This window comes from Lissotriton helveticus, chromosome 6 (genome assembly GCF_964261635.1).
Source record: "Lissotriton helveticus chromosome 6, aLisHel1.1, whole genome shotgun sequence".
Taxonomy (NCBI): domain Eukaryota; kingdom Metazoa; phylum Chordata; class Amphibia; order Caudata; family Salamandridae; genus Lissotriton; species Lissotriton helveticus.
In genome coordinates this window covers 2,094,529,673-2,094,551,316 of record NC_136067.1, presented here as the reverse complement: position 1 = coordinate 2,094,551,316, position 21,644 = coordinate 2,094,529,673, and the positions used below count along the sequence as shown (strand labels likewise).

Sequence of the window (21,644 nt, the reverse complement as noted above, 5' to 3'; positions counted from 1 at the left end):
TACCAATCACTGCTAGAGATCACTGCAAGATGTCATGGCTACCAATCACTGCTAGAGTTCACTGTAAGATGCCACTGCTACCAATCACTGCTAGAGATCACTGTAAGCCATCACTGCTACCAATCACTGCTAGAGATCACTACAAGATGCCACTGCTACCAATCACTGCTAGAGATCACTGTAAGCCATCACTGCTACCAATCACTGCTAGAGATCACTGCAAGATGTCATGGCTACCAATCACTGCTAGAGTTCACTGTAAGATGCCACTGCTACCAATCACTACTAGAGATCACTGTAAGCCATCACGGCTACCAATCACTGCTAGAGATCACTGCAAGATGTCACTTCTACCAATCACTGCTAGAGATCACTACAAGATGCCACTGCTACCAATCACTGCTAGAGATCACTGTAAGCCATCACTGCTACCAATCACTGCTAGAGATCACTGCAAGATGTCACTGCTACCAATCACTGCTAGAGTTCACTACAAGATGCCACTGCTACCAATGACTGCTAGAGATCACTGTAAGCCATCACTGCTAGAGATCACTGCAAGATGTCACTGCTACCAATCACTGCTAGAGTTCACTGTAAGCCATCACTGATACCAATCACTGCTAGAGATCACTGCAAGATGTCACTGCTACCAATCACTGCTAGAGTTCACTGTAAGCCATCACTGCTACCAATCACTGCTAGAGATCACTGCAGGATGTCATGGCTACCAATCACTTCTAGAGTTCACTGTAAGTCATCACTGCTACCAATCACTGCTAGAGATCACTGCAAGATGTCACTGCTACCAATCACTGCTAGAGTTCACTGTAAGCCATCACTGCTACCAATCACTGCTAGAGATCACTGCAAGATATCAGGGCTACCAATCACTGCTAGAAATCACTGCAAGATGCCACTGCTTCCAATCACTGCTAGAGATCACTGCAAGGTGTCACTGCTTCCAATCACTGGCTAGAGTTCACTGTAAGCCATCACTGCTACCAATCACTGCTAGAGGTCACTGTAAGCCATCACTGCTACCACTCACTGCTAGTGATCCCTGCTAGAGATCACAGTAACAAATTACTGATAGAGATCACTGTAAGCCATCACTGCTACCAATCACTGTTAGAGTTCACAGGTAGGGATCAGATCAAGCCATCACTGCTTCCATTCACTACTAGGAATCACTACAACCCATTACTGCTGCCAATCACTGCTATAGAACACTGCTACCAATCAGTGCTACTTATCACTGCTGCCAATCAATGCTAGAGATCAGTGCTAGTGTTCACTGCTGGATAATATTGCAAGTTACTATAGTAATCCATCACTGCAAGCAATCTATCTGTACCAGAACTCATAACTACTACTAGAAGCCCTGAGTACCAGTCGTTACTAGAGACTGTCACTGTAAGCCATCACTAATAGCCATCACTACTAGTTATCACTGTTAGCCATTTACTGCCTGTAATCACATAATGCTGTCACTGGAAAATGTCCCAGCAAACAATTGGAGATCACTGCTGGAGATCACTGCTGGAAATCACTGCTGATCACTGCTGGAGATCACTGCTGGAGATCACTGCTAGGCACCACTGCTGATCACTGCTAGAGAGCACTGCTGGGGATCACTCTCAGGCAACACTAAAAATCTCAGGTAGGTTCTCCAGGCGTGTCACAGGTTATCTATGTGTCTCAGGTCATATTTTGAGGCATGTCACAGGCTCTCTATGAGTCTCATGTCGAATCTCGAGGCGTGTCACAGGCCACCTACCAATCTCATGTTGATCTGGAGGAGTGTCACAGGCTTTATATGAATCTCAGGTGGTATATTGAGACATGTCGCACGCCACCTACCAATCCCAGGTGAGATCTTGAGGGGTGTCATAAGCCATGAGCCACCTACACCAATCTCCGATGAGATCTCGAGGCAAGCAACAGGCCCTCTACCAATCTCAGTTGGGAACTTCAGGTGTGTCAAGGGCTGCCTACCAATCAGAGTTGGGCTCTCAAAGTGTAGCAAATTTACTGTGCCTTGATGATACTACAATAGATATAATTACCTAATTCCCAACTAGCCTTAATACCCAAAGACTCCTAAACGGATCCTCTATTATGTATGAAGCACAAATGTAAAATAGCCAAAAAATACAAACATTTTTAGCATAAGAAAATAAAATGTTGTCTGTGATATATGCCAGAGGTGTCAGCCTTAAAGTGCATATGTGGATACTAACTCTGGCGGTTTCAATATTACAGAGTATAAATGGTTTTGCCCGCTTCAGCAGAGAAGAGCCCCGTCATGTGCGGACCCATCTCCGCCTCAGTGCAGCGGAGACCGGGACTGCCGCCGGAACGAGAAGTGCTGCTTCTTCGGCTGCGGGTTCCAGTGTGTGAAGGGCTTGGAAGGTAACAGTGTCAACCAATGTTTTGGGTCATTGCCGAGCTCGCTGGGTTGGAGAGACAGAACCGGTGCAAGGACTTTGGGTGTCCTGGGTGAAGTGACACACGCGCCTCCTGCCTTGGAGCGGGGCGTCATGTTGAGTGATCGTAAAAATGCTCTAGACGGCTACCACAGATTGCTGCATTGTAGAATCTGCCCAATGAGTAGATATCTGCATCAATGACGTCAGAGAGTGTGGAAGAATGGGGAAACAACCTTTACAATGCAACTTTTACAACGCACTACCATTACAACAAAACTTTTACAATGCAACATCCATTACATCGCATGCCATTACAACGCAACCATTATAGCGCATGACACTACAACGCATACCACTACAACGCATGTCATTACAATGCAGTCATTACAATGCATACCATTACAACGCATACATCACAACGAGTACCCTTACACTATCCAGCACTTACCCTACTGTTGCACCCCCTGGAGTTAGAATAGTATTTTTTACCCCTACACTATCCAATACTTACCATACATGCAATGTAATGGTATGCGTTGTAATGGTATGCGTTGTAAAGGTAGTATGCGTTGTAATGGAATGCGTTGTAAAGGTAGTTTTTAAAAATGTGTTTAAATGGCATGCGTTGCAATGGAATGCGTTGTAATGGATGTTGCATTTTAAAAAATGCGTTGTAAAGGTATGCATTGTAAAAGTATATGTTGTAACGTCATACATCCGGAAGAATGTATTGATGCGATTAAAAACATAGTCTTTGTCCACTCATGCCTTCTCTCAGGTAGAAAGGATAGGATTGCCCGCTCTTGGTTCAGGACTTGGTTAAGGTTGGCCAGGGCTTCTGTTGAACAAACAATTGGTCTGTATACATTTACCATGCTTTGGCACCCTGAATTTCAGAAGATTCTGTTGCAGATTTTGTATATTCCATTGCATAAAAGTTATATTTTTCAAAATGATTGCTATGGAAAAATCAGCAAACATACATCTTTGGAAGCCAAAATGACATATTGATTTTTGTTGCCGATTTTAGTGAACAATGAAGGAAGACCTACTTTTTCCTCGTATCACCTCTCCCAACCTGGTCCCTGCTCCTCAAAAACTCATTACTGACTATTTTATAGTACCGCCCGGAGGGTTCTCTCACTACACTATGTCCTAATGTTTATTTTGTCTCTGATTTTAACATTTTTACTCACAATTAAGACCACTGTGTAAGTTTGCCTTGTCTGAACAATTAGTTTTAAATGTGATGGCCAGTAAATAACGAATTCCTATGTAAATGCAAATCTGTGCATTTACACCTGTGCCATGTGACAGACATACATGTGTGCCACATGTGCACACAAGCACTAATCAGGGGTGCAACAGGGTGTCAAAGTGACACCCTGCCACCCTTGACTTTTTCCCAATTTTACCGAATCGGTAATTACCGATTCGGTAATTGACATTCATTCCTATGGGCCTCCAGGCCCATAGGAATGAATGGCAAATACTGAATCGGTAAATACCGATTAGGTACTTACCGAATCTTACCGATTCGGTATCTTTTACCGAATTGTTATCTACATAGCAATTACCTATTCGAAAATACCGATTTGGTAAAATTCTGTATTTTCGATTCGGTAATTTAGAATTACCTACATATGGCCCTAAGTAGCCAGAAGTGTCTCAGCCAGCCTGCCTGCCTCTGAAAGTTTTTAAGGCAGCTCTAATCACTGTTTGGCCCTGCTATCGAGGATGTAAAGATGTTTTGGAGGCATTTCCATTGCAATGGTTTTAACTAACTGTGCAAAGAACCTAATACATTTTACAAGTAGTGAACAATGACCTTTAAAAAATAAAATAAAAAAGCCAGCATATCTGCTTCTTTCAAGAGAAATGTGCTTCGAAATCTGGTGACGTGTGTCAATAGGATGATTGGGGAAAAAATCACATTAAAATGTTGCAGTTTCAGGAAATTTACAATTAATGGATTTCTCCCAATTGCACCCATGGAATTGTATTTTCTCCAACCTCTAGTCCACATCCGTGGAATGGAGCTCTGTGTGGAATGTACCACTGGACTGGGGGATTTAGGGGGAGAGGAGGGGAGGAGATCACACAGTTCCACACCGATAAAAGCAGTAGCTGAAGGATGAAGAACAACAGGTTGTGGGGAAACGAGGACGATGAGGAAGAGGCCACGGACAGATGTGGGGCAGAGCGGGAGGGCTGGAGTGAATGAACATTTTTATTGGTGATGGATGGCGGTGAGAGTGCCTTGTAGGCAGGGGTCCGAGGAACACGTCACTGTAGTCATGTGGACAATAGACTACTGAAGAGCAGGTAAGCAAGAGGTGTGCGGACGGACGTGAGCCTTACAAGGGTCACTGGACGCAGAGAGATGGCCAGCTGGGGTCAGTCTATGCATAGCCGGGACCCCCTGTCGCAGTGGGGCGGCGTGGAGCAATGGGGGCTCCTTAGAGAGGGTCACGGGCAGCAGCCCATACAGATACAGCCAGCGAGGGGGCAGAGGGGAATCTATAACCATTATAAACACAGTGCCATGAGAGACAACGGAGAGGTAAAGTGTGGACCGAGGGGACACTTAAGGACAGTTTATGTATAGAGGACTGAACCCACAAAACCTCTTAACGCCTTCCATGCTCATGACGAGCTCAGCTCGTCATGTAACGCGGCTTTTCGTAAATAGCCACACAGCGCAAAAATAGCGGCCGCACGCATGCGGTTAAAAATCAGCATTCTGTCCTCCACCGAAGGTAACTCTCTCGAATCATTACATCATTTTGTAACCCGCACCCTCCTAACCCTCAGTCCTCTTCTAGCCAGAGCTGTATATTGAATTAGCTATTATGTATCTGGCTAAAATATGGCATAGATTCATCAAACAAAAATCCGCTCGCAAAGGGGCAGATTCTCAGAATCTGCCCCTTTGCGAGCGGATTTTGTATTTGGGATGCATCATTCCAAATGCAAATATCGCAAATTGAGAATTTGCTTAATTGCGATTATTTGCATTTAAGGAATCTCAAATTGAGATTCCTTAAATGCAATGCATGAAAGTTTTAAAATTAGCGAATTCGCTAATAGGGCACGCAAATTACCATGAAGTACAACTTCATGGTAATTTGCAAAAACTTTGAAAAATGCACTTTTGTGCATTTTTCAAAGTTTCATGTTGCAACATATGTGCACAGATCAATTTCAGGGGTACAACAGGGTGTCCTTTGGACACCCCTGCACCCTTGAAATCGCAAACTCAATTTGCGATTCGCTAATTGCAATTTGCGAATTGAGATTGTCTTCCCATTCATTCCTATGGGCCTCTAGGCCCATAGGAATGAATGGGGAGGTATTCCTTAATTGCAACTCGCAGTTTGCGAGTCGCAATTAAGGAATTCTAAGAAATCGCTATTTTTTAAGTGATTTCTTGATGCATTCCATTTTGCTATTCCTTAATAGCGAATCAGTATTTTTCGCTATTAAGGAATCGCAAAATGTGTTGTTGATGCATCTGGGGGTTAGTCTTCATGTTACTACTTTAACAGTTTCTGGTCTCATTTTTAGGTCGAGCCTAGAGGCAGCGCACATGCGCTGCACAGCGAGGCATTTTGTAATCTGTATGTAGAGATGAAACGCACTCATGACAGAACACCGATTTTATTAGGTCACTTTGTCTGCTTTCACTAATTTCATAGTGTTGGTTGGTGTATACTACTCATTTCTCCCGCCTTGTGGGTGTTCTGCCCCTGCTACCCCGATCCTTTCGCTCTGGCCCATATGTTCTCTTGACCTGCACTACTTTTCCTTGCTGCCCTCTCCGCTGGCTGGCACACGGCTTTTTGTTGTACTGGCTTCCCTTCTAGAAGCTCACACGCTGCAGCAGCATAAGAAGCTCGCCTCCTACGTATCGGAGCACTAACTGCTCCTTTATATTTTTTCTTTTTTTAAAAAAGGTAGAAGCCTCACTGAGCGCTTTAGGCCGCTCTGCTCCTCACGGGCTCTGCGGATGTGGCCATTGGAGGCGGGGCGGGATGGAGCCGGGGACGCTGTCTCTCCTTTGTTCTCTGAGATCCCATGCAGCTCACAGCAGCTCTGTCCTCCTTTCTGCTGATCCCTTCCAGAGGCCTCAGAAGCAGACCTGCTGGCTGAGACACTCTTGGTTACTCAGAGAGTCTGTTACATTTTCAACATTTCAGCCTGTTAATTCACAAATGCATGATGACAAGGGGGAAGGTAAGAATCTACATGTTCCCCTTGCTAAGCCGTGGGCCGGACATTGGAAGAGGGGGAGGGGTGCTTTGCAGGCTTATGTTTCAATGACATCGCATTAGAAACAGGAAGCCTCTTACCTTCCCCAGGATGACAAAAGAAATGTTGCAAAAATGATACACACTCACTAAGGGCCATATGTAGGAAGGCCATTACCGACCGATAATAGGTTTTTCCTATGTAGGAGGCACATTTACCGATTCGGTAAATAACGAATAAGTATTTACCGAATCATCATTTACCGATTTGGTATTTACCAAATCGTAAATGATATGTAGGGAGCACTTCAAAGAGTGCTTCTAGGATTTAAGGATTCGTTATTTACCACCAAATATTAGTTGGTGGTAAATAACAAATTCCTATGTAAATGCAAATCTGTGCATTTACATCTGTGCCATGTGACAGACATACATGCCCTTAGGGCATGTATGTGTGCCACATGTGAACACAAGCACTAATCAGGGGTGCAACAGGGTGTCAAAGTGACACCCTGCCACCCTTTACTTTTTCCCAATTTTACCGAATCAGTATTTACCGATTCGGTAATTGACATTCATTCCTATGGACCTCCAGGCCCATAGGAATGAATGGCAAATACCGATTCGGTAATTACCGAATCTTACCGATTCGGTATTTTTCTACCGAATTATTATCTACATAGCAATTACCTATTCCAAAATACCAATTTGGTAAAATTCTGTATTTTCGATTCGGTAATTTAGAATTACCTACATATGGCCCTAAGTAGCCAGAAGTGTCTCAGCCAGCCTGCCTGCCTCTGAAATTTTGTAAAACAGCTCTAATCTCTGTGCCTCCAGCAGAGCCTGGAACTTGCACAGTAATTATCTGCTGAGTGCAGGAAGCATCCTAAACAAAAAAGAAACATTCTTAGTTCAGTGCCAGGACAAAAAGTAACAATATCATCTCACCTCACTTGCAGGCTTCAATCCCTTCAGTTGCACTGTACACTGTCTGAACCTCTTTTAGAGGTTACTTTCCACATTGACCGGTTTACCTCCCTTTTCTCTACCAATTGCATCCTATATGTGAAGTGAATGTAAATGTGAAGTGTTATAACCAGTTTGAAATTTTTCTTTTTTTACTTATAATGTCCCAAAGGCAAGACCTACTGGCTATGCCAATGCTTGTTCTCTTAGGACCTGCCACATTAGATGTGGAAAGGTCTGGAGATCCCACTGGCCTCATCTATGCCTCTTTTAGATTAACTTTTTTTTTTTAATTTCTGGTCGCCTTATAAATCAGGCTCCCACAAAGATGTGATCCTAACAGTAGTGTGGAAGAGACAGGCACATTTTACCTGTTCTGTTAAAGTTGTCCTTAAACGCCTTGTCAGCCTTGGGAGCATCTCAGGCACAACTAAGGAAGACCATTGATCCTTTTATTGTAGTATCCCAGAGAGTTACTGTCCAATCCCTGTGCGTCCCCTGCCAGCCACACTGCCTAATGGAGAAGCTGGTGGACTTCCTAGAAAGCTCTGATACCCAGGACTCTCTCCAGGCCGGCTTCCACCCCGGATGTCGCTAAGCAGACACTATTTGACAGCTCCTACTCTTTGATCTATCTGCATCCTTGAACACGTCATCATCCCATAATGTTTCCCCTTCGTAGCCACGAAAGATATCGCTCTCCAGGGGGGCCATGTGCTTCTTTTACATTGGAATCAAACCATCCACTGCCCTTGTCTATCATCAGATACAACTGAAACTCTTGTTGTGTACCTTAGGGGTGCAGTCTCCAACGTCGACCTACATCCATGCCTTCTCTCCTCCGCCCTTGAATAAAAGGAGATGAAAGAGTCGAAATAGAAGGATGAATGAATGCAAGAGTTGAAGACACACTGAGAGAGCTCACATGTACCGCATGCATCCACATGTCTAATATTCATTCTTTATTTTAAGATAAACCGGGAGTCTGCCCCACATCCAAGGAATTGTGCCCTCCTCCCAGTGATGAGAAACTGTGCAACAAGGACTGGCAGTGCCCTGGACTCCAGAAGTGCTGCCCAGAATGTGGGCACAGATGTGTGGATCTGAAGCAAGGTACTTGTATCATCTACTCTGTGTGTGTGTGTGCGAGTGTGTGTACACACTTGCAGTTGTGTGGTTGTGTGTGTGTGTGTGTTTTTCTGTGTGTATGCATGCATGCTTGTGTTTGTGTGCTTGTGTGTGTGTGCATGCACATGTGCACATGCGCATATACGGGGATGTGTTGTGTGCATATTTGGTTGTTTTTGTGTATAATTTGCTTATGTATGTGCACGTGAGTGCGACTGTGTATATGTGCATGCATGCTTTTGTGTATGCATGTGTGTTTTCAAAATTCTCTCTTATTAGGGCATTGTACATGTCACACCTGAAACATTGTGAAGCAAAATTTATTTTTATGTAGGGATGACCCCGCTACCATATTTGTATGAATTTGTCTGGCTATCTCATTGCACAAACGTTTCATTTTGTGACAGGTTGGCTCCACTTAGTATACCTTTGTGGTTTAACACTGCCTTGAGTGGTTCGCTCATTTGTTCCTCCGGGGTGGACTCCACTTAGTATACCTTTGTGATTTAACACTTCCTTGAGTGGGTCACTCATTTGTTCCTCCGGGTTAGACTCCAATTAATATTCCTTTGTGGTTCAACGCTGCCTCCAGTGGGTCGCTTGTTTGTTGCTCCGGGGTAGACTCCAGTTAGTATTCCTTTGTAGTTTAACACTGTCTCCAGTGGTTTGCTCATTTGTTGCTCTGGGGTGGTCTCCATGTAGTATTCCTTTGTTGTTTAACACTGCCTCAAGTGGGTCGCTTATTTGTTCCTCCGGGCTGGTCTCCAGTTAGTATTCCTTTGTGGTTTAACACTGCCTCAAGTGGGTTGCTCCTTTGTTTTCTCCGTGGTAGACCCCGTGCAATATTCCTTGTGGTTTGTTAGAAATGGGATCTCTGGCTGGCCAAGGCTTGCGCCAAAGTCAGTCAGAGACCACCACCCTAAGTCAGGGCAGTGGAGTTACACGCCAAGATAACCCCTGCTCAGCCCCTTGGTAACGTAGCACGAGCAGTAAGGCTAAACTCGGAGACAATGTGAGTTGAGTGTTTGCACACGCACCCACAACAACACCCAAGGCCCACCACAAAGGAAACTCCACACAAGGTTATATATAAAAATAGCCTTTGTATTATACCAAAACACATTAGATAAAAACGCACACTTTACAATGTGCCAACAGGCACGGGCAGAATTTACAAGGGATATGTACAGGACAGGGCCACATGGGCCACTGTCAGGGATCAGCACTTTTAGAACTAGAATACTTGTTGGAAATAGCACTTAAAACCTAGAATATAAAATCACTATAGCACAAAATAGGAAATAGAGCACACAACCAGCAATCACTGGTAACAGGTAAGTACCACCTGCGCAACCCTAACCACCTTAGGAGAATATTACGCAGGGAACCAGGACCTCACTAGCAACACCTGTACTAGGAAGAACAACCACCTAAGTATCACAATACATTTAGGGGTATAGGCATAAGAATATTACACATGATGCAATCACAACATTCAGAGGTGTAGCAAAGATCAATTGCGCAGAAATCACATTAGGCCACAACCAGTGACTGTCCTAAATGTCAGGGGCCTAAACGGAGCAGCTGCCCACTAAGTGCTGGGCAGCTGGGGAGACAATGAGGCCAACGCTGGAGCCTCGTGGCCCTAAACAAATACAATGTCCCCCTGAGCCTCTCAGGCTCTGAATAGAAATATGCCCCCGAAGTGATGGAGCCTCAAGGGCTCTAAAGAAAATACTGCCCACGGTGGGGGGAACGGCCCACTACCAGCCGGGGCCACTCTGCAACAAGAAGAAATGTCCCCCACGTCGGAGTCCACCCTCTGGGGACTCGGAAATCAAGGCAATGCCCAGGTGGGAGCGGCCCATAACGGCGGGTCCGCTCAGTGGGTTGGCAGGGTCGCTCGGCCCTACCTGGTGACAATCCTGCACCCACGGAGCCCCTGAGCCCGTTTCAACTTACCGGGTGACTTCTTCCGGCGGGGGCTCCTCTCTCTCTCCCTTCTGCTGCGGGGCTCTCCCTTCGCTAGGGGAGCCTCGGTGAGGACGTTGACTACCTTCTCGGGGTTTCGGCGGGGCGGGGCTCCCCTTGCTCACATGGGAGCCCCGACGTCAGGCAGGCAACCGCAGGGACCTTCCTGGAGCTGCAGGGCTCTCTCCTCAGACTCCCGAGAGCCCCGCTCCGGCCTTCTCACACTGCGGGATTCTGCTGATAAGGTCCCTGCAGCCCTTCTCCCGCCGAGGCAGTCCTGCGGAGCGTCTCCTCTCCTGGGGAGGCTCTGACCACAGCGCCTCTTCCGGCTTCCTGGTGCCGGCTTCACTCTTCCGGCTGGGCTTGCAGCTGCTTACAGGAGCGCGGGGTGGGCTCTCGTCCGCTTCCTGCTTTGGCCCAGTACTTCCGGGTCGTGCCTCGGGCCGGCAGCCAATCGCGGTTCGGCCTGGGGTAAGACGTCACTGGGTGTCCCGGGCTGGCGGCGGTGAAACGGGGCAACACGAGGGGTAGGCTCCCTCTTCAATTTTAAATATGAAGCGAGGTGGGCACTCGCCTGGGGGCCCAAAAGAAATAGCGGCAAGGTCCCTGGCAGGGTGGGCACCTGCCAGGGGACTTTACAATATCGGCAAATGAACGGGGCAAATGCCGGGTGGGCACCGGCTGAGAACAAAAAGCCCTCCCAAGCGCTAGGCAAAGTAAAGCGCTCTCAAGCGCTAGGGGCAAAATACAGCGCTTCCAGGCGCTAGTTTCCGAAAAGTTCAGACACCAGCACAAAGTCCTTCAGGAGGAGGTGGGGCAAGGCTGGGCCCAGAGTCAGCTCACAAGGTCCTCCTAGGCAGGGAGGCAATCCCCAGTGGCGGTCCTCCTGGCGCCCAGCAGCAGCCCCCCCTCAGCAACAGGATCCAAGAAGAGAACATTTTGCAAGGGGACACAGCCCCTTTTTATACATTAAAACCTTTTGTCTAAGGGTGCAGGGTGGGGGAAAACCCAGTCTCAGCTGGTTTTGGAGCACTGTGATGTGCTCATCCACCCTTTCCTTTCACTGGCCAGGCTAGGGTCATTAGACGCACCACAGGGGGCGGAGCCAGCAATGTGTGGGGAAAGCCCAGCCCTATTCAGGTCCCAGGTGCACCCCTCCCTCACATCAGCATGTTAACCTCAACACTCACTACCGGGGCAGACCCATCCAGACTCCTGGAGCCAGGCTCACCAGCCAGCTCCAGCCAATCACACGCCAGCACACTCACTGCACACGCACACCCATGTCTAGAAGTGGCACTTCCATACTAGACACATTCATGCCGCACACATCCTTGCACAGCATTCAATCTCACGAGTTTGCACATACCAAACTCGGGCCTGCACACCCCACGCATCAGGAACTACCAGGGACACATACATTCCCCATGCATTCCTATGGGAGGGCATGCCTATCTCACCACACGCTCTCAGAGTGCGCACGCACTTTCCACTGGGACACAGTGAAAGTGCGCAGAAACCAAAAATCACTATCCCCAGGTCACATATAAAAAGAAAAAAGTTAAGGGGTAAACCTGCCAGAAGGGCCAAGTCCAACATAGATTAAAACTGAGTGCAATGGTTGCTCATTTGTTTTCTGGAATAGATTTGAAAGTAGTATTCCTTTGTGGTTTAACACTGACTTGATTGGGTCACTTACTTGTTGCTACGAGGTAGACTACATTTAGTACACCTTTGTGGTTTAACACTGCCTCCAGTGGGTTGCTCATTTGTTTCTCTGGAGTAGACTGTATAGTACATTTTTGTGGTTTAAGACTCATTTGTTTCTCTGGCGTAGATTCTTTGTAGTATTCCTTTGTGATTTAACATTGCCTCCATGGGTCGCTCATTTGTTCCTCTGGCGTAGATTCCTCGTAGTACTCCTTGTGGTTTAACACTTCTTCTATTTGTTGCTAATTTGCTGCTTCAAGGTAGATTCCACGTATAAATGCCTTTGTGGTTTAACACTGCCATAAAACGTCACCCATCAGTCGCTCCGAGTTAGACTCCACATTACACTGCCTCCCAGCCTCACCCGTCTGTCGCTCATCGGTAGACTCCACGTAGCACCCCATGGCAGATTAACACTGCCTCTGAAGGCTCCGGTTGGTTTTTCTCTGCCTCCAAAGAGGCCACGCACCTGCTGCTCCTGGTTAGACTCCATATAACACGGCCTCCAAATGTCACCCTCTGATGCTTCTGGGTACACACTACATGGTATTGCTCAGTGGTTTACTTTGCCCCCAATGGGTTCCTGTTGGATTATCACTGCCTCTAATGTGTCCATTCACTTGATGGTCCTTGGTATACACCATAGAACAACTGATATTGGTTTCTAAGTGCTCAAAGGTTGCTTATCTGTCTCTTGAATGGAGTCTAAGTAATTCCACTGCTGATGCGCAGCGACACCCAGGGTCAGGTTTACTAAGGCCCTGTGTCAGCGCAAAGCGACGCAAACGGCTGCATGGTATTTATTTCCAGCGCAAAAGGTATTTAGTGCTGCCTAGGTGCCCCTTTTTCAGATCTAGGGCCCCTTTGTACTGCGTTGCATCATTTTATGTCAAGAGGGTGTGACTTGGGCAGGTCAGCTCAAGCTGTATTAGGTTTTAACACAAAGCGATATCTTCTAAGACACCCAGACCAGACTTTGCATCCAAATCTAACGCCTTCTGGGAGCAGATGCAAACAAGGCAACATGTTTTCATTCCTTAAAAACAACATGCATTGCTTTGCGTGCTGAAGTTCACAACACACATCCAGAATGAGGGATCCTTCTCTGTTTTACTAGACATTGAAATGTGTACTGGAAGTGTCTGCTTCTAGTAAACATCCTATGTTAGACCGCGCACGCTGACCTGCGCAGGCTGTCTGTGTGCCAAGCATGTTGTAACAACAACAGGAGTAAAGTACCCGTCAACCGCGTTGGGATTGGGGTTCGGTATAGTAAAGAAATATAGTATCCCAAATGGTATTATTTAGAGACAGTTTGGCACGGATATGCATACAACATTATCCGAAAGGAAGCAAGGAGACGCCGTATGGTTATGGCATGTGCTCAAGGCATCATTTATACAAAAGTACGAGGGAAAAGGTAAAACAAAAGGTGTAATTCGCAGTTATTACAGCACTGCAGTATACAATTGACAGAAATTAAGAACAACCCAAATTGTACGTGGTGCTCAAGGTGTATAAGTGAAGACCAAGGTAGCGACGCATGTGACAATGTGAAACAGAGTGGGTGGCGCAAGGTGACTAGTGCATAAATGTACAGTGAAATATTCGGTACACGGCGGTTCCAGGTAGATTTAAAAGTTCATTTTTGGTTTGTTCAGTATCGTGAACCGCTTCGTGTTATGCGCCTGTATTTGCACTGGATGGTCAACAATCTTAATTTCTGTCAATTGTATACTGCAGTGCTGCAATAACTGCGAATTACACCTTTTGTTTGACCTTTTCCCTCGTACTTTTGTATAAATGATGCCTTGAGCACATGCCATAACCATACAGCGTCTCCTTGCTTCCTTTCGGATAATGTTGTATGCATATCCTGGCCAAACTGTCTCTAAATAATACCACTTGGGATGCTATATCTCTTTACTGTGTGTCAAGCATGGCAGTCTTTGAGAGCGCCAGCACAGGGCGTGACAGCCGCACCAGGACAATCTTCATGGATTTGGCTCTGCGCTGCGCTGCGTCCTGGTGCAACGCTGCACGGAAAATCAAGAGCTGTGCTGCATTGTGTGAAAAACGAATAAATCAGGACCTTAATGACATGTGCATCCGCAATACTGTCAAACCACACACACGCCAATGAGTATGTCAAGCAGGCCAATCCTTACACAACACCCTTTCACCCACGCACTCTGACGGATGCCCGGGCACTCACGAAAAGCAAAGCACTTTGCCACTGGCATGAAGCGCTATATAAATAAAACCGACCTATGGGTCTCGTATGAGATGTGGAATGCACTATACGCACACATATATCCTTCCGTCATTCAGAAAGTCCCCAGGAGTTGGACATGGAAGGTGGTAGCAGTGACTGTATTTCATTGATCCTTGTAGTCATTAGGGGTGGGAAAAATGCCTGTTCCGCCCACAGATTTGCCGGAATGTTGAATTCTGGGTAAATTCCGCCTTTCGCCATGTGGCACCATTTTTTTTCTTGAACTGTAAGTTGGCGAGCGAGGTTTGACATCCCCTAGCACGATTTCTGGCATCCAGCAAGATTTTTCTAATGCTGCCGGTCACGACCATTTGCGGTCTGAAAGCTGTCTCTCGAGTGGACAATCTACGCAAACGGCAGCAAAGTCAACTCGAGTAGCTGCGTTCCCTGTCATGCCGCGTGTGGTGCCTCCTGTGCTGATGTTTCAAACCGTAACGGGCTCCTGGCACTAAGTCATAGCATCGTGAGCAGCCCGACGACCTGCCTATCTCCGCCCGTTGGCGGAACTCCACCGAAGCTCGCGGAGATTTGATGTATCTACGAGCAATTCTTCAGAGCCAAATTCCGTGAGTTGCTCCACCAAAGTTGTCTTCAGAGTTTCATAGAGGAGGTCCCTGTTCGGAGCGCTTGCACCCCCTGCTGGTGGAAGGTACTATGGCTCCCTGACCCCTGTCCTCAATGACTCAACATCAGCCTCTGTCCCCTCCAGAGCAGCCTCCTGCGACTCGGGTAATTCAGCTTTCTCTACTTAAAAGGCTTCTCTCAGTATCTTTACTATAGGACTATTAGGAACCAGACTGGAGGACGTTTAAATTGAGTTATATCTGCGAAATGTATTAACAACCACAATTAAACAATGCCAGTAGTGGACAGATAAATATATAAATAAACAAGGACAAGTCGGGCGGGATGGGAAAATAAAGCACATAGAAACGCATTTAAAGTGCCAGTCCAACCTTGGCACTAAATTTGGCGAAAAAATGTGCAGTTTTCTAAAATGCTAAAAGGCCTGCAAACACCAGGTGTGAAGGGCTCCCCTCCCCCACGGATTCCGGGGGAAAGGACCGCGGGAGGGCTCCGGAGTGTCAACTCCCCAGACAAGTCGGTGCAGCCGTGAGCCGGGCCTCGTGCCAGGGCCTGGGCATTGCCGCCTCTGCCCAGGATCACACGCTGACGTGTGACATGAGCAGCCGCTCTCTCCATCCCGCCACAGCCCGCCCGGGCTGGGAAGGTAATCCTCCGGTTACAAAGGGCCTGGATATGAATCTACCGGGTCACTCCATGATCATGTGGCCTCGTGCCAGGGCATTGCCGCCTCTGCCCAGGATCACACGCTGACGTGTGACATGAGCAGCCGCTCTCTCCATCCCGCCACAGATGTTATCTCCTCCGGTTCCAGAGGCGCCGAGTGACGCGGTCACACCGTGGATGCAAATCGACCAGGTCACTCCCTGCAGATGTGGCCTCGGCAGAGCTCAGCCTCCAGATGAGCGGCTGCATCCCAGATGTGCCTCCAGGTGTGCGCGTCACCGGATTGGCTGCTGGTGGTGTCAGTCACACCTGCGCAGAGGACGTGCACGCCCAGGCTTCCTGGCCTCAGTTGCTCTTGGATGACGTCATATCGGTGATAACCTACACCTGCTGCTTAAACCGCGTCATCTACAGAGCCTGCGGGTGAGCGCTCGTGCCCAGGGCTGGACTGGCCTCCAGGGCAATGAGTCAGTGACCGACGAGCTGGTCTGACAGATCACAGGATGGGCCAGTCTTTTTTTGCAGTTTGTGGGCCTGTTTAAGGTGGGCCGGTTTTTACTGTTGATGTTCCTGATATTGACACAAACCTGGCCTGCAGCACACACAGATGCTGTCCAGGTAGAGGCCATTTCAGGCGGGAGGCAGCTGAAGGAAGCCATGCTTATCTTAAAAAATCGGGAGTTTCCCCTCTGAATCGGGTCCATAGGCATGTATGGACTGGGCCACTTTTATGTGGGTGCCCGCTTCTAATGTATGTCCCAGTGCCACCCTGATGGTGTCTGGTCAGTATTCACGCGGTGTTTGATTTCTACTCAGTTTCCCACCTCCTCCTCGTCCGCCTTGACTGCGCGCTCTAGGCGCTAGGCGTGCAGTCAAGGCGCACGAGGAGCTGGGAAACTGAGTAGAAATCAAACACCGCGTGACTAGAGATCAGAGACAAGATCTGAAAAAGAATAACTGGCATCCAAAGGAGCCTTAACTTTTGAAACACAGATGTAAATATAGTATCTGCCCCTCACGCTGCCCAGTAACTGCCCACTGCCAGTCATGGAGGTTTAGACAATGAACCCGGCTGTGGCACATCCAATCTCGGTTTCCGCGCCTCACCTACATATGCTGGAAGTGAACACTGGACTCGAAAGCTGGGGTGATAGCTCACTTAGAAAGGAGGCCCCCCGGTCTGATGTGGAATCACTGCCACCCTACCTGTAGTCCAGTGGACACCAAGAGACATGAGGCCATATGTATCAAGATACCCATTTGCGATTCCCCAATAGCGACTTTTAAGAAACCGCTATTTGAGAATCGCAAATGGGTATGTATGTACAAAATCGCATTTTTTTTGCGATTACTTAAAATTCCTTAATTGCTATTAGCAAATTGTGAATCGCAATTAAGGAATACTTTCCCATTCATTCCTATGGACCAGGAGGACCTTAGGAATGAATGGGAAGTTATTCTCAATTTGCGATTCGGAATTTGCTAATTACAAATTGAGAATAATTTCAAGGGTGCAGGGGTGTCCAAAGGACACCCTGTTGTACCCCTGAAATAAGCATGGGTACACATGTGGTGCACATACATGCCCAGAGGGCATGTATGTGCATCAAATGGCACTTTGAAAAGTGCAAAAATTGGCATTTTTCAAGAAATTCGCTAATTACCACCAACTTGAAGTTGGTGGTAATTTGCGATTCCTTAGGGACAATTAGCAATTTTTTTTTCCTTTATACATTGAATTTAAGGTATCGCTCTCACTGGTCAAGGCTGTGTGACCCCTGCTGTCCTGCAGCTCCCTCTTTCCAGCTGTGACAGGCGTCTCTCTCACTGGTCAAGGCTGTGTGACCCCTGGTGTCCCGCAGATCCCTCTTTCCAGCTGGGATAGGCGTCTCTTTCACTGGTCAAGGCTGTGTGACCCCTGGTGTCCCGCAGATCCCTCTTTCCAGCTGCGACAGGCCTCTCTTTCACAGATCAAGGCTGTGTGACCCCTGGTGTCCCGCAGATCCCTCTTTCCAGCTGTGACAGGCGTCTCTTTCACAGGTCAAGGCTGCGTGACCCCTGCTGTCCTGCAGATCCCTCTTTCCAGCTGGGATAGGCGTCTCTTTCACAGGTCAAGGCTGCGTGACCCCTGGTGTCCCGCAGATCCCTCTTTCCAGCTGGGATAGGCGTCTCTTTCACAGGTCAAGGCTGCGTGACCCCTGGTGTCCCGCAGATCCCTCTTTCCAGCTGCAACAGGTGTCTCTTTCACAGATCAAGGCTGCGTGACCCCTGGTGTCCCGCAGATCCCTCTTTCCAGCTGGGATAGGCGTCTCTTTCACAGGTCAAGGCTGCGTGACCCCTGCTGTCCTGCAGCTCCCTCTTTCCAGCTGCAACAGGTGTCTCTTTCACAGATCAAGGCTGCGCGACCCCTGGTGTCCTGCAGCTCCCTCTTTCCAGCTGGGATAGGCGTCTCTTTCACTGGTCAAGGCTGTGTGACCCCTGGTGTCCTGCAGCTCCCTCTTTCCAGCTGTGACAGGCGTCTCTTTCACAGATCAAGGCTGCGCGACCCCTGGTGTCCCGCAGATCCCTCTTTCCAGCTGGGATAGGCATCTCTTTCACTGGTCAAGGCTGTGTGACCCCTGGTGTCCCGCAGATCCCTCTTTCCAGCTGGGACAGGCGTCTGTTTCACAGGTCAAGGCTGCGTGACCCCTGGTGTCCTGCAGCTCCCTCTTTCCAGCTGGGATAGGCGTCTCTTTCACAGGTCAAGGCTGCGTGACCCCTGCTGTCCTGCAGCTCCCTCTTTCCAGCTGCGACAGGTGTCTCTTTCACAGATCAAGGCTGCGCGACCCCTGGTGTCCTGCAGCTCCCTCTTTCCAGCTGGGATAGGCGTCTCTTTCACTGGTCAAGGCTGTGTGAACCCTGGTGTCCCGCAGATCCCTCTTTCCAGCTGGGACAGGCGTCTCTTTCACAGGTCAAGGCTGCGTGACCCCTGGTGTCCCGCAGATCCCTCTTTCCAGCTGCAACAGGTGTCTCTTTCACAGGTCGAGGAGGCGTGACCCCTGCTGTCCTGCAGCTCCCTCTTTCCAGCTGGGATAGGCGTCTCTTTCACAGGTCAAGGCTGCGTGACCCCTGCTGTCCTGCAGCTCCCTCTTTCCAGCTGCGACAGGTGTCTCTTTCACAGATCAAGGCTGCGCGACCCCTGGTGTCCTGCAGCTCCCTCTTTCCAGCTGTGACAGGCGTCTCTTTCACAGGTCAAGGCTGCGTGACCCCTGGTGTCCCGCAGATCCCTCTTTCCAGCTGCGACAGGCGTCTCTTTCACAGGTCAAGGCTGTGGGACCCCTGGTGTCCTGCAGCTCCCTCTTTCCAGCTGTGACAGGCGTCTCTTTCACAGGTCAAGGCTGCGTGACCCCTGCTGTCCTGCAGCTCCCTCTTTCCAGCTGCGACAGGTGTCTCTTTCACAGGTCAAGGCTGCGTGACCCCTGGTGTCCCGCAGATCCCTCTTTCCAGCTGGGATAGGCGTCTCTTTCACAGGTCAAGGCTGTGGGACCCCTGGTGTCCTGCAGCTCCCTCTTTCCAGCTGTGACAGGCGTCTCTTTCACAGGTCAAGGCTGCGTGACCCCTGCTGTCCTGCAGCTCCCTCTTTCCAGCTGGGATAGGCGTCTCTTTCACAGATCAAGGCTGTGTGACCCCTGGTGTCCCGCAGCTCCCTCTTTCCAGCTGGGATAGGCGTCTCTTTCACAGGTCAAGGCTGCGTGACCCCTGGTGTCCCGCAGATCCCTCTTTCCAGCTGCGACAGGCGTCTCTTTCACAGGTCAAGGCTGTGGGACCCCTGGTGTCCTGCAGCTCCCTCTTTCCAGCTGTGACAGGCGTCTCTTTCACAGGTCAAGGCTGCGTGACCCCTGCTGTCCTGCAGCTCCCTCTTTCCAGCTGCGACAGGTGTCTCTTTCACAGGTCAAGGCTGCGTGACCCCTGGTGTCCCGCAGATCCCTCTTTCCAGCTGGGATAGGCGTCTCTTTCACAGGTCAAGGCTGCGTGACCCCTGGTGTCCTGCAGCTCCCTCTTTCCAGCTGTGACAGGCGTCTCTTTCACAGGTCAAGGCTGCGTGACCCCTGCTGTCCTGCAGCTCCCTCTTTCCAGCTGGGATAGGCGTCTCTTTCACAGGTCAAGGCTGCGTGACCCCTGCTGTCCTGCAGCTCCCTCTTTCCAGCTGCGACAGGTGTCTCTTTCACAGATCAAGGCTGCGCGACCCCTGGTGTCCTGCAGCTCCCTCTTTCCAGCTGTGACAGGCGTCTCTTTCACAGGTCAAGGCTGCATGACCCCTGGTGTCCCGCAGATCCCTCTTTCCAGCTGGGATAGGCGTCTCTTTCACAGGTCAAGGCTGTGGGACCCCTGGTGTCCTGCAGCTCCCTCTTTCCAGCTGTGACAGGCGTCTCTTTCACAGGTCAAGGCTGTGGGACCCCTGGTGTCCTGCAGCTCCCTCTTTCCAGCTGTGACAGGCGTCTCTTTCACAGGTCAAGGCTGCGTGGCCCCTGGTGTCCTGCAGCTCCCTCTTTCCAGCTGGGATAGGCGTCTCTTTCACAGGTCAAGGCTGCGTGACCCCTGGTGTCCCGCAGCTCCCTCTTTCCAGCTGGGATAGGCGTCTCTTTCACAGGTCAAGGCTGCGTGACCCCTGGTGTCCCGCAGATCCCTCTTTCCAGCTGCGACAGGCGTCTCTTTCACAGGTCAAGGCTGTGGGACCCCTGGTGTCCTGCAGCTCCCTCTTTCCAGCTGTGACAGGCGTCTCTTTCACAGGTCAAGGCTGCGTGACCCCTGCTGTCCTGCAGCTCCCTCTTTCCAGCTGCGACAGGTGTCTCTTTCACAGGTCAAGGCTGCGTGACCCCTGGTGTCCCGCAGATCCCTCTTTCCAGCTGGGATAGGCGTCTCTTTCACAGGTCAAGGCTGCGTGACCCCTGGTGTCCTGCAGCTCCCTCTTTCCAGCTGTGACAGGCGTCTCTTTCACAGGTCAAGGCTGCGTGACCCCTGCTGTCCTGCAGCTCCCTCTTTCCAGCTGGGATAGGCGTCTCTTTCACAGGTCAAGGCTGCGTGACCCTTGCTGTCCTGCAGCTCCCTCTTTCCAGCTGCGACAGGTGTCTCTTTCACAGATCAAGGCTGCGCGACCCCTGGTGTCCTGCAGCTCCCTCTTTCCAGCTGTGACAGGCGTCTCTTTCACAGGTCAAGGCTGCGTGACCCCTGGTGTCCCGCAGATCCCTCTTTCCAGCTGGGATAGGCGTCTCTTTCACAGGTCAAGGCTGTGGGACCCCTGGTGTCCTGCAGCTCCCTCTTTCCAGCTGTGACAGGCGTCTCTTTCACAGGTCAAGGCTGCGTGACCCCTGCTGTCCTGCAGCTCCCTCTTTCCAGCTGCGACAGGTGTCTCTTTCACAGGTCAAGGCTGCGTGACCCCTGGTGTCCCGCAGATCCCTCTTTCCAGCTGGGATAGGCGTCTCTTTCACAGGTCAAGGCTGTGGGACCCCTGGTGTCCCGCAGCTCCCTCTTTCCAGCTGGGATAGGCGTCTCTTTCACAGGTCAAGGCTGTGTGACCCCTGGTGTCCTGCAGCTCCCTCTTTCCAGCTGGGATAGGCGTCTCTTTCACAGGTCAAGGCTGCGTGACCCCTGGTGTCCTGCAGCTCCCTCTTTCCAGCT

At 49.4% G+C, this 21,644-nt stretch overlaps 1 protein-coding gene across 1 annotated transcript in view; it reads left to right on the top strand.

Moving 5' to 3' along the window:
- Positions 1–21,644, top strand: part of LOC144763049 (uncharacterized) — a 103,302-nt gene that overhangs the window by 72,285 nt on the left and 9,373 nt on the right. The window contains exons 5-6 of the mRNA XM_078648358.1: positions 2,266–2,415; positions 8,624–8,764. Of these exons, the coding sequence (XP_078504484.1) occupies positions 2,266–2,415; positions 8,624–8,764 (291 nt within the window). The remainder of the gene's footprint in view (positions 1–2,265; positions 2,416–8,623; positions 8,765–21,644) is intronic.